At 57.9% G+C, this 12,859-nt stretch overlaps 1 protein-coding gene across 4 annotated transcripts in view; it reads left to right on the forward strand.

The window, feature by feature from the left end:
- The window catches only part of CLUH (CLUH binding protein of NUMT mRNA), a 78,913-nt gene that overhangs the window by 49,719 nt on the left and 16,335 nt on the right, over positions 1–12,859 (forward strand). For 3 of the 4 annotated variants that reach the window (XM_078873796.1, XM_078873793.1, XM_078873797.1), the window contains exons 5-14: positions 674–816; positions 2,170–2,324; positions 3,951–4,076; positions 5,065–5,212; positions 6,438–6,530; positions 8,244–8,402; positions 9,137–9,463; positions 10,581–10,957; positions 11,469–11,557; positions 12,268–12,369. In XM_078873796.1, the coding sequence (XP_078729922.1) occupies positions 674–816; positions 2,170–2,324; positions 3,951–4,076; positions 5,065–5,212; positions 6,438–6,530; positions 8,244–8,402; positions 9,137–9,463; positions 10,581–10,957; positions 11,469–11,557; positions 12,268–12,369 (1,719 nt within the window). The remainder of the gene's footprint in view (positions 1–673; positions 817–2,169; positions 2,325–3,950; positions 4,077–5,064; positions 5,213–6,437; positions 6,531–8,243; positions 8,403–9,136; positions 9,464–10,580; positions 10,958–11,468; positions 11,558–12,267; positions 12,370–12,859) is intronic. The other variant, XM_078873795.1, reaches the window with a different exon arrangement.

Below are 12,859 nucleotides of genomic sequence, written 5' to 3' on the forward strand. Positions count from 1 at the left end.
AGGACTCCAGAAATTGGTTTAAATACGATTTGTCATATACACGAAGCCCTCGTGATGCTTATTTTGGAATAAACAGTGATAATTAAAGGTAGCAAGGCAACTTAAGAATACACAAAATATCCTGTTTCACCAAGTAAACATTAATTTAATCAATTTTATTCGGACACCCTAGTCTGGACAATTTTTGTTTAATTTTCATGGCACATTTACAAATGAGAAAATCTTGCCTTGCCATTTTATAGCTTAAAGTGTTTCCGCTGCACTCCAAACTACGGTGGCAACTAATTGAGGACGAACGTACAATGTTTTACATAAACACAACAAAATAAAACTTTGCCGCGGTACGTGGTGGTGTGCTCCCTCGGCAACGGGTTGCGGTTACCGCGCGTCGCGCCACGATCCCCGCAGCTCCCTGTCGTTCCCGACGTAGAATGGAGACCGTCGGGACCTCGGCGTGCACTAGGCCCCTACCGGTTTGACTCGGCTGAAGGAGGATACGATGTGCCGCCGGGGGGGGTGGGCGGGGGGTGGTGGGTTGAGACTCGAGGCGGCCCCACCTTGCGTCGTCGGTAATCATTTACAGCAGGTCACGTGCAACAGGAGTACTCCGCCAGCCGCCCGCGTAGTTTATGGCAGGGTGGGGTACGAAGACTGTTTGTGGTTTTCGTTCCAGCGGAAGGCGTGCGTCGCAAGCGCCGCCCAGGCTTTGAGCAGGCCGGCTCTGAGTCCGTGGACTGCACCCCTCCCGAGTACATCCTTCCGGGCTCGCGGGAACGCCTGCTGTGCCCCTTGCAGCCGCTGCCCCGAGACTACAAGGTGCCACCACCTGTGAAAGCCGTCGGACGCTGTTCCCCTTCGCGACCCGCTGGCTGCGCTTCGCGACTCTCTTGCTGCGCCGCGCCGCACGATAAAACCGGCTGTGCTTGACCGGTGCGCTCGCTGTGGGCGGCTGGGGAGCTGGGCGGTCGAAGATTCGGCGAGTAGAGTCGCTCAATGGGGTTTTGATGGCAATTGAAAATGCAGGCGCCTTGAATTTTCTTTCAGGGTGGACTGCTCTATTCAAAAGTGAGGTCGTGATTTCAAATTTCCATTGCGGGAAGGGGGTGGGGAGTCAACTTATCCTCATCATTCTTCCTTGGTTTGTAAACTAAGTACCGTCTTGTGGGAAGTTAACTGCGGTCATCCTACCGTAAGAATATGGCCCCTTGCCGTAGGCATATCGAATTTCCGTCACTTGCTCGGGTCCACGAGTAGAGATGGGTGCCGTGCCATTTGCACATTTTGAGCAGGGAGTCACTTTGGCTCCGACCAGACTGCACCGCCTGTGCTTGAGCTTGATGCTGACCACTGCCGCTGCCGCTGCATAGGACAAACGTATACAAATTAAGGCGGGTGCGATTTAACTTGCTTTCACGAGTAATCTCATTCCTGGCTGTGCCCTACCCATATTCGCACACACACTGGGCTTTGTCCATTGTTGTTGTTGCGTTTTATAAGCCCTGCTCGCTGGCAGCGGGGATGGTCGACTGGCGCGTCGTATCGCCGTAACTTGGTGACGGAGCCCGTGGCGACTCGCCGCTTGGCAAGTTCGAGCACTCTTTGTGGCTAATGAGGAAAATTTGCCAAAGAACGAAAAGAGAAGACTTAAATAACCGAGGAGTGATAATAGTCGAGCTTCTATTTAGTTGTCTTTTCTATTAATCTTCTACTGCTGAAAATCAAAAGGCTACACCTTCAGCTCCTGAACTGGTGGCTATGGCAGGCTGTGCGTGGAATATCTGCAAGAATGGTTACGCAGTCACCTTGACACGCAAAGCATGCTGGATCTTCCTGTCGTGCGTTTGCATTGTGAAATAAGGTGTGTGTGTGTTTGTGTTCTCAATCCACCACATCACGAACTCCGGTGAACCGAGATCCATTTCCGCTTGCGGCTAACATCCGTGGCAAATATTTGAAGGGCTCCTTGGGCCTCCCCTAGGTCGACTCGGCCTCAAACGAATATCTGGTGCGGTGTGTGAACATCGGGCCTCGCCCTTGCTCACACCACCCCTTCTTCGAACTCTGCCGGCCTTCATACGCAAACAGCACTTGCCCCTGCAGTCTGCTGAGCCTACCTTTCTCTCTCTTTCTTTTGTGATTGTCACTGCGGCCTGGCTTGGCGGCACGCAGCCTCTGCAGTGCCTGAAGGTGCTGACGACGAGCGGCTGGAACCCCCCGCCAGGGAACCGCCGCATGCACGGAGACCTCATGTACCTGTACGTGGTGACGGCTGAGGACCGCCACGTGAGCATCACCGCCTCCACGCGCGGATTCTACCTCAACCAGTACGTGGGTGGGGGTGGGTGGGGGTGGGTTGGGGGTGGATTGGGGGTGGATTGGGGGTGGATTGGGGGTGGATTGGGGGTGGATTGGGGGTGGATTGGGGGTGGATTGGGGGTGGATTGGGGGTGGATTGGGGGTGGATTGGGGGTGGATTGGGGGTGGATTGGGGGTGGATTGGGGGTGGATTGGGGGTGGATTGGGGGTGGATTGGGGGTGGATTGGGGGTGGATTGGGGGTGGATTGGGGGTGGATTGGGGGTGGATTGGGGGTGGATTGGGGGTGGATTGGGGGTGGATTGGGGGTGGATTGGGGGTGGATTGGGGGTGGATTGGGGGTGGATTGGGGGTGGATTGGGGGTGGATTGGGGGTGGATTGGGGGTGGATTGGGGGTGGATTGGGGGTGGATTGGGGGTGGATTGGGGGTGGATTGGGGGTGGATTGGGGGTGGATTGGGGGTGGATTGGGGGTGGATTGGGGGTGGATTGGGGGTGGATTGGGGGTGGATTGGGGGTGGATTGGGGGTGGATTGGGGGTGGATTGGGGGTGGATTGGGGGTGGATTGGGGGTGGATTGGGGGTGGATTGGGGGTGGATTGGGGGTGGATTGGGGGTGGATTGGGGGTGGATTGGGGGTGGATTGGGGGTGGATTGGGGGTGGATTGGGGGTGGATTGGGGGTGGATTGGGGGTGGATTGGGGGTGGATTGGGGTGGATTGGGGGTGGATTGGGGGTGGATTGGGGGTGGATTGGGGGTGGATTGGGGGTGGATTGGGGGTGGATTGGGGGTGGATTGGGGGTGGATTGGGGGTGGATTGGGGGTGGATTGGGGGTGGATTGGGGGTGGATTGGGGGTGGATTGGGGGTGGATTGGGGGTGGATTGGGGGTGGATTGGGGGTGGATTGGGGGTGGATTGGGGGTGGATTGGGGGTGGATTGGGGGTGGATTGGGGGTGGATTGGGGGTGGATTGGGGGTGGATTGGGGGTGGATTGGGGGTGGATTGGGGGTGGATTGGGGGTGGATTGGGGGTGGATTGGGGGTGGATTGGGGGTGGATTGGGGGTGGATTGGGGGTGGATTGGGGGTGGATTGGGGGTGGATTGGGGGTGGATTGGGGGTGGATTGGGGGTGGATTGGGGGTGGATTGGGGGTGGATTGGGGGTGGATTGGGGGTGGATTGGGGGTGGATTGGGGGTGGATTGGGGGTGGATTGGGGGTGGATTGGGGGTGGATTGGGGGTGGGGACAGCTGAGGACAGAGGGAAGGGAGTTGAGGTGGTGTCGTGGGGCAGTGGTCGGGAAGGAGGGGATGGTGGGATGCGTGGTGGGGGCTGGCGGTTCGTCCGCATTGCTCGGCTTGACACGTTTGCGTCGCGTGGCGCTTTCGGATGCGCCTCCGCGGCCGTCTGGAACGCTCTTCCTTCCGATGTTAGGAAGCCGCTGGAGCTACGCACTCTTAAATGTAATTTCTTCAGGACTGCATTTTTTGTGTTTTAGTTTGTTGTCCTTCCCCCCCCCCCCCACACCTCCGATTAGCACGGTTGGCTGCGTGCGGTGCGAAAGAAGGTCAACGTGCGATACATCTCTCCACCGCCACCGCTACTCACCGTGACCCCCATGACCCCCCCCCAGGTCCACGGCGGAGGTGTTCAACCCGAAGTCGGCGTCCCCCAGCCACCTGTCCCACTCGCTGGTGGAGCTGCTTGCACTCATCAGCCCCACGTTCAAGAAGAACTTCGCCATCCTGCAGAAGAAACGGTGAGGGGCCCCGTGCGGTGTGTGTGAGAGCGTGGTGCTGCGTGCGTAGGCTGTGTGCGTGCGTAGGCTGTGTGCGTGCGTAGGCTGTGTGCGTGCGTAGGCTGTGTGCGTGCGTAGGGACCCCCTCCTCCCCCCTTGCGTTGACTCGGCTTTAAATGAGCAGCTGGAGAGATGTGCAAAACGTCGGCACTGGGGAGACGACCGGTCGTGGTGTTGGCCCTCATAGGTGCTCGCTAACAGCACTTACCCCTACAGTCTGTTAAAGGCTATAAGGGGTGGGGGGGGGGTTCTGGTATAGAGGTTAGCGCTACGCTGCGCTACGAACCCGACCACCCGAGTTCGATTCCTGCTAACGACCGACACGAGTGACGATTATCAGAACTGGTTCTAGGCCTCAAATGAGTATTTGGGGGATGTTTGTCTTTGTGTTTGTGTGTGTATATGTGGATATGTTTGTATGTAGGTAATTGATTCTTATACACTGCATCAAATCGCGCGTGTACGAATTTCTTTATAAGCAAGATGCAAATTACGCACGGCTGTCTATTGGAGCAAATAAATCTGTCAAATATTGGAAATCCCCCCCCCCACCGCAATAACTATTTTATCGTCACCATTAGGCGTTGCAATTCCATTCAAAGTTCGGTTATTTTTTTTTGTTTACTGCCTTGTTCGCGTCGTTTCTTGTTTTTGCCTTATTTTCTCATCGTCGTCTTTAAACATATTACTTCCATAAAACACTTGCCGCATCGATTGCAAACTAATCTTTCTCACGCGGACTTGTTCGATGCACGCATCGCGACAGCAAGAGTCGAATTTACGCTCGCTCGCTCGATCGACAAAAATACTTTTTTTAAATGTTAATTAAATAAACGCGTGCCCAGCTTCGACCTTGACACGACAACCGACCGCCGCTGAGCGCTTGAACCCCGTTCTGCCGTAGCAACCTTTGACCCCTCCCCCCGAACCACCACCCCCACCCCCACAGGGTGCAGAGGCACCCGCTGGAGCGCATGGCCACGCCCTTCCAGGTGTACAGCTGGACGGCCCCGCAGCTGGAGCACACGGTGGACTGCGTGCGAGCGGAGGAGGCCTACACCTCCCGCCTGGGCTACGAGGAGCACATCCCAGGGCAGGTGCGTGTCCTCCTCCTCCCCCCACCCCTCCCCGCCTGGGGTGGAGGAGCAGCGGCATGGCGGTGAGCGCCTACGCTTGACGAGCCGCATGGCTTGCTGCGTTCGCCCCGACTCCCAACGTGGAACCGCCACTGTCATGTGCGGTAATCGGCCTAGCCAGGCTCTCTCCTCCACCGTTGCTAGTCAACCGGTGGAGTTTTAGCGGTTGGCGCTACGCTGCGCTACCAAGCCGGTGACCCCAAGTTCGGTTCCCGTTCACGGCCACCAACACGGGTGACAATTATCTTGAACCGGTCCTGGGCTTCCTCTCCTAGGTCGACTCGGCCTGAAATGAGTAACCTGGTGCGGTGTGCGTAATCATCGCCGCTGGGGAGACAAAGGCGGCCGGGCGTGGTGCTGGCCACCCGCACCCCCCCGCTCGTGTGCCGTTCCGGCCTTCATGGATGCTCGCTAACAGCACTTGCCCCAACAGTCTGTTAAGGCTATACGGGGGGTCTTTGTCTTTGTGGGGGTGGTGGGGGTGTGGGGTTCTTCTCCACTGAGCGATAGCTCACGCTAGGGGGGCGGCGTGGGGTGGGGGGGGCGGCATCTCCCCATGAGGTTCTTCTTCTGATGAACGCCGACTTTGCCCAGGGAGCTTCTCCGCTTGGATGACATCCACATGGGTGCCGTTGCTGCCGAGTCATCGCTCGCCAGGGGTCAGCCGCCCCGTAGCGTGTCCTGCCTCAGAAGATGTGTTCTTCATTGGGGGGGCACCGAGATCCCCTCGGAGTATGTACCGTGTGTTGAAACTTCTTTCGCACCGTACGCAGCCAACCGTGCTAATCGGGAGGTGCGGGAGAAGGACCACGAGATAAACACAAGCAGCAGTTCTTAAGAAATTAGTTTTCAGCCTGAGTGCTTGAAGGCACTCCTCCTCCTCCTCCTCCTCAACCACCTCCCAAAGTCTTGCCGTTGTCGGCGCCTCGTGTGTCGCGGTGTTGTGCAACGCTGTGTGGTGCATCGTGGTCGTCGCGTTACGTTGCCCACGGTGTGTTGTGGCGTCGTGCTGCGTGGTGCCATTGCTTCGTCTGCTTGATGTTGTGCGGCGATGTTGCTTTGTTTCTGCCCGGCGTGTGTCCTTCATGTCGCGCGTGATGCCGAGCGGTGTTGTGTGCGAGGGTTGTGTGACGCTACGCTGTGCTGGGACTGTGTCACGTGGAGCTGAGGCGTCGCTGTTCCGCAGACACGCGACTGGAACGAGGAAATTCAAGCGACGCGAGAGCTTCCTAACAAGAACCTTACCGAGCGATTGCTGAGAGACCGCGCCATCTTCAAGGCACGAGCGTCCCTGCACACGCTCACCTGTACACGCTCACCTGTACACGCTCGCCTGTACATGCTCACCTGCACACACACACCTGTACACGCTCACCTTCACACACTTGCCTTTACATACACACCTGTACACGCTCACCTGTACACGCTCACCTGTACACGCTCGCCTTCACACGCTCACCTGTACACTCACCTTCACACACTCGCCTTCACACACTCACCTTCACACACCTGCCTGTATACACTCACCTGTATACACTCACCTTCACACACTCGCCTTTACATACTCACCTGTACACACTCACCTGTATACACTCACCTTCACACACTCGCCTTCACACACTCACCTTCACACACCTGCCTGTATACACTCACCTGTATACACTCACCTTCACACACTCGCCTTTACATACTCACCTGTACACACTCACCTGTATACACTCACCTTCACACACTCACCTTTACACACTCGCCTTCACACACTCACCTGTACACACTCACCTTCACACGCTCACCTGTACACTCACCTTCACACACTCGCCTTCACACACTCACCTTCACACACTCACCTTCACACGCTCACCTGTACACACTCACCTTCACACACTCGCCTTTACATACTCACCTGTACACACTCACCTGACACACTCGCCTTCACACACTCGCCTTCACACACTCGCCTTCACACACTCGCCTTCACACACTGACCTGTACACGCTCACCTGTACACACTCGCCTTTACACACTCACCTGACACACTCACACACTCGCCTTTACACACTCACTTTTACACACTCACCTGTATACCCTCACCTTGACAGACTCACCTGTACACGCTCACCTTCACACACTCACCTTTACACGCTCACTTGTATACCCTCACCTGTACACACTCACCTCTATAGACTGACTTAGCCATACGCGCTTGCCTATACACAGTCACCTGTACAGATTCAAACATCTGCATACACTTGCAAACCTTTCTAGATTCCCCTATACTGACGTACCCATCGTATATCCACACTGGCAGTCCTTGGTCACGAGCCTGACACTGGTGCTGTGCCACAGTGACCCTGACACTGGGGTCATACCTGCGTTGACCTATGACCTCGTGCGAGCCGTTCGCCAGCGATGAGCCCGAATAATATTTCGGGCATGCGGCTAGATTCTGTGCATTACTGCTAAAGTGTTGTGAGCCTCGTGCCGGCTTCGCTTGCCGGCTTGGCATGCCGGCTTCACTTGGAGTGCCGGCTTCACTTGCCGGCTTGGCCTGCCGGTTTTGCGTCGACGCACTCGGGAGCTTCCCGGTGAAGCGTCGTTTGGGGCGACGGTCGACGACGCTGCGCCGTCGTTTGGTGACAGTCTCCTCGGTCACATTGCGGACTCTCTTGTTGACCTTCCACTTGCGGAGGCGGGAGACCCTATCACGTGGTCCTCCTGTTAAAACGGTACGAGTATTCTGCCGTCGACGGCGGCGGCGGTGGCGGCGGCGGTTCCCCTCGCGCTCCGAGGATGACGTCCGTCAGGTTTTGGGTGGTGGCTCTTCAGGTGGCCGAGGAGTCCCAAGATCTTTGGGCATTGGGGGTGCGGTGGTGGGGTGGGGCACGTGGTCCCAGATGGAAGTGAGATCCGCAGTGGCGCGGGGTTGGCTTCCTTTTAATAAATCTTTTACCCCGCCGCCGGCACCGTCCTGGATCTCCCGCTCGCGCTCCAGGTTCAGAGCGACTTCACGGCGGCAGCGGCGCGCGGCGCCATGGCGGTGGCGGACGGCAACGTGATGGCCATCAACCCCGGGGAGGACGCGCGCACGCAGATGTTCCTGTGGAACAACATCTTCTTCAGCCTGGGCTTCGACGTGCGCGACCACTACAAGGCAAGAGTGGGGGGGGGGGGGGGGCGCAGGGAGTGATTCCTCCGCACGCTTGGCGGTGGAGTGGGGGGGTGTGTCACGAGTTCAAATCCCAACCCACGGTTCAGAATTCTCGTCTCTTTAAGAAGACGTCGCGATGCGCTGTGCTGTCGCCTCATTTGCAAGCGCTCTGAACGTCAAAAACGCCGATTGAATTATTTTCACGTCATTTGCCTGTTCGTCGCTCTCATTCAACGGGGGGGGAAATCGTTTTATTTTTGCCTAAACTGACGGAACGTGTTTGTGGAATGTGGCCCTGTTACGTAAAATATCGATGCAAATGTTGTAGACCTTTTGGCGTTTCGCTGCTGGTCGAAGACCCACGCCACGCAGTGGGAGGCCTTGGGGGGGAGGGGGGGGGGCTATTTAAACAAACTTCACCAAACTTCACCGCGTTGGTCGGCGCAGGCTGGTGAAGGTGCGGGAGCGCCCGGAGCTGTTCCGATATCGCTTGCGTTAACGGTTTAGCGAATCGGTCCGCGGGTTCACGAGCTCGACGCTGCGAACCACTCCCTACGCCGCCGCTCCCGCAGCGTAACCTGGCAACGGTCGCCAGTGACCATTTCTTCCGCCCGTGATGCTCCTCCTCCTCCACGACGCGGCGGGGCACTCGATCGACGATGTCAACTGCGCGTTTTTATCGATAAGCCGTCGCCGCGCGACTAACCTGGCTCCCCCCCCCCCGCCCCCCCGTGCAGGCGGTGGGCGGCGACGCGGCGGCGCACGTGGCCCCGGCCCTGGACCTGGCGGGCGTGCGCGCCGTCTCGGCCCTGGACCCCGAGGGGCTGCACGTGCTGGCGACGGCGCTGGTGGACTACCGCGGCTACCGCGTGACGGCGCAGTCGGTGATCCCCGGCATCCTGGAGCGCGAGCAGGAGCAGGCCATCGCCTACGGCTCCCTCGACTTCGGCGCCACCGTCGCATGCTCCTCGTCGTCCGGCAAGCTCACGACGGCCGCCACCACGCGCAAGTTCACCACGCTGCTGGAGCGAGTCGCCAAGCCGCTGCACATCCTGCGCCACAAGGTGTCTATTGTTGTCGTTGCTCGTTGTTGTTGTTGTTGTTGCTACTCGTTGTATTATTTATGATCGTTACTGTAACGCTTGTTTACCGAGGGAAGGGCCTCGCAGAGTCTCCGTGTTCGCTTGCCAAGTTTGCAAGGACATTTTTCTTGTTGTTCAGAATTGGGATCTTTGGCCAATGCCAAGTTACATTTATGTGGCGGGTTTTTTTGTTGCTTTGGAGAGGAAACCGGAGAACCCGGATGAAACCCATGCGGAATACGGGGGAAGGGGGGTGGCAGAACACGCGTACAGACTTCACGCGCAGGAACGCACACCCGAGTTGTTGAGAATCTCACCCGGGGGGGCCCCTTGTGCGGATCCGTGCACCCGACTGATCTCGCCACGCGTGGGGATTGCACGTGCCCACTTGGCGGTGTGCACGTTGGCGTGTGAATCTACGTTCACGGTTGTCGGCGCATCCAGGACGTTCGTTGTGCGTGCTGGTACGCACGTGTGACGGGTGTGCACCTACGGGGTACGGTCCCGTAAGCGCGTGCATGGGCACGTCACGACGGCTGTACCCCGGCGCGGGCAGGGCGGACGTTTGGACTGCGGCGTCAACAACTTTTTGGTGTTTGCCAAGCGAGAGGAGGGAGCCGATAAGTGCCTGGAGAAAATTCACAACCACGATGTGCACAGACGGATCGGGCCGCCGGGATCGGCTGCCCCCCTCCCGCCCTGCTGTGGCTCCTCTTAGTCACGCTGGCCTCCCTCTAGCCCGCTGTGTTTCTGAAGCCACAGTATTATTGTTGCAAGCTTGTACTGTCCCCCCCCATACACAGAGAGGGTGTTAAACCGAAATACAGGGTGCTTAAAATAAAGTGTTAACACTTCTGAGAATTTGCAACAACACCACAATAAATGTGCCTCCCGGGCTCTGGAGAGACCACCTGGAGAGGATTCCAGGCCACGCGTTGACAATGATGCCAAACAAGTGGAGACTCTTTGACTTTTTGAAGCTATTAACATACTTTTGGTATCACGTTACAGTGTATTATTATCCGTTGTTTTTGCCATTGAAAACGATCCTGTATACATGATATTGACGCAATAAAAAAACAACCCTATTCCCTTGCAGGTTCTCAACGAGAAAGACGAGGCCGTGGAGCTGTGCTCCTCCGTGGAGTGCAAGGGCATTGTGGGTAACGACGGCCGCCACTACATCCTGGACCTGATCCGCACCTTCCCCCCCGACGCCAACTTCCTGCCGATGGCCACGCCCGAGGCCACGGACGACGTCAGAGCCGCGGAGGGCGACGGCGAGGAGACGGGGGCGGCGCAGGAGGAGCAGGGGAAGAAGGAGGAGAAAGAGGTGGATCGGGAGGAGGAGCAGGGGAAGAAGGAGGAGGAGGTACCGTTCCCGGAGGTGTGCACGAGCCTCGGCTTCCCAAGGGCGCATCGACACCGCCTGCCCTGCCTGCGTCACGAGCTCGTGGACGCCTTCGTGCAGAGCAAGTGAGTAGTGGGTGGGGGGCGGGGATGGAGCAGAGTGGTTGTTACGTTAACTACGACTGCCAACGTTCGCCGCGTCCCGCAGTCATTACCAGCGGGAGTAGTCGCTCGTGTCGTGCGGCGGTGGCCTGTCATTCGCGCGACCGTCGACGTGTTGGTCAGGAGGTGGCGGTGATGACGGTAGCGTAACGGTGATTTGTTCACCCTTTCCTGTGCCGAGAAGACTGCAAGTTGCAGGGTGGGTGTACCGTTCACCGCCAAATCAGATTGTTTTTAAAGACATAGCATTCACGGCAGAGAACTTCAGCAACACAACCGTGGGAATCCGAGGTTACGGGGGAAATGCAACAAACTGTGCTACATTGGGTCACGTGACAATGCTACGTTGGTCATGTGACGGCGACGCCTTTCGCGCGACGGCGGCACGTGTCCCGTCGTCTTGGCAGCGGCGTGACGACCGTACGACGGTCTCGCTGACTCGGGGTGTGCATGTGCTTGCGTGCGCGCGTGTCAGGCACCAGCAGTTCATGCACCTCGCCATCTCGCAGCACAAGGCGCTCAAGAAGGAAGGCGCAGACGAGGCCCAGGGCACCGACGATGCGGGTGAGAGGGGGGGGCCGCCTGTACACCACCACGGTCAACTTCGCACGCGCGCGCACGGCTGCACAGCGCTATGGTTCACTTACTCGCGTGCCGTGGTCTTGTATTGCACTGCTGCTGCGTGGATTTTCCTCCCCGGGTCCTCCGGGTTTTCCCTCCACGTTTAGAATCGGCATCGCGCGTTTTGGAGCATTTGGCTGCTGTCAATTTCGACGTGATAAGTCACTTCGTTGAGCCATCACTTGTGGTAGCCAGGTCGCTTTTTAAAAACAGATATATAACTCGGGGTGGGCCTTACTTACCTGATCAAATAAAAAATAGTTTTCGTATTAGTCCAAAAAAATCTGCTGCTCCTGCTGTCTGGAACGCCCCCCGCGTTTGAGACCCGGCTTTCTTGATTAAAGTCTCTGCCCTGAGCTCCGTCCCTCTCCTTCTCTGCTTATGACTCTGCGTTATTGATCGCGTAACTCATAGATGCCGTTTATTACTATGTATTCTGCAATGAATGATGAAAAATAACTCGTTGTGTAAAGAATAGATTGCGTTTATAATTTTGTCGCGCTTTGGTTGTGTAATGGATCGATTGTGTAAGTAAATAATTGAACCGTTAAGTTATTGCGGAATTATCGTTTTTACCAATTGGTTGATCGCGCGATGGCTAATGTTGCAATTTTATGGATTCGTGTGATTGCGCAACGGACCGATGGCGGCAGAGATCAACGGCCACGACGTGATGCGCAACGCCTGCCGAGCCGTGGGCTCCGTCAACGACGCGTTCTTCGACATCCGCTTCAACCCCGACGTCTTCACCCCCAGTGAGAGCGGAGCCCACCGCGACCCCACCGCGACCCCACCGCGACCCCACCGCGACCCCACCGTGACCCCACCGTGACCCCACCGTGACCCCACCGTGACCCCACCCCGACCCCCCCCACCGTCATCCCCCCACCGTCGACACCCCCCACCCCGACCCCCCCCCACCGCCAACCCCCCCCCCCCACCGTCATCCCCCACCGCCAACCCCCCCCCACTGTCACCCCCCCCACCGCGACCCCCCCCACCGTCATCCCCCCCCATCATCATCCCCCCCCACCGCGACCCTCCCCCCCACCGTCATCCCCCCCTCCACCGTCATGCCCCACCGCCAACCCCCCCACCGTCATCCTCCCCCTACCGCGACCCCCCTCCCCACCACGACCCCCCAACACTACCCCCTATCGCGACCCCCGACCCCCGGGTCCGTGCTCGCCGAGAGCACTTGCCCCTACACGTCTGTCAAGGCTCTGCGGGGCGGCATCTTTGTCT

The sequence above is a fragment of the Lampetra fluviatilis genome, chromosome 37 (genome assembly GCF_964198595.1).
Source record: "Lampetra fluviatilis chromosome 37, kcLamFluv1.1, whole genome shotgun sequence".
NCBI classification, from domain to species: domain Eukaryota; kingdom Metazoa; phylum Chordata; class Hyperoartia; order Petromyzontiformes; family Petromyzontidae; genus Lampetra; species Lampetra fluviatilis.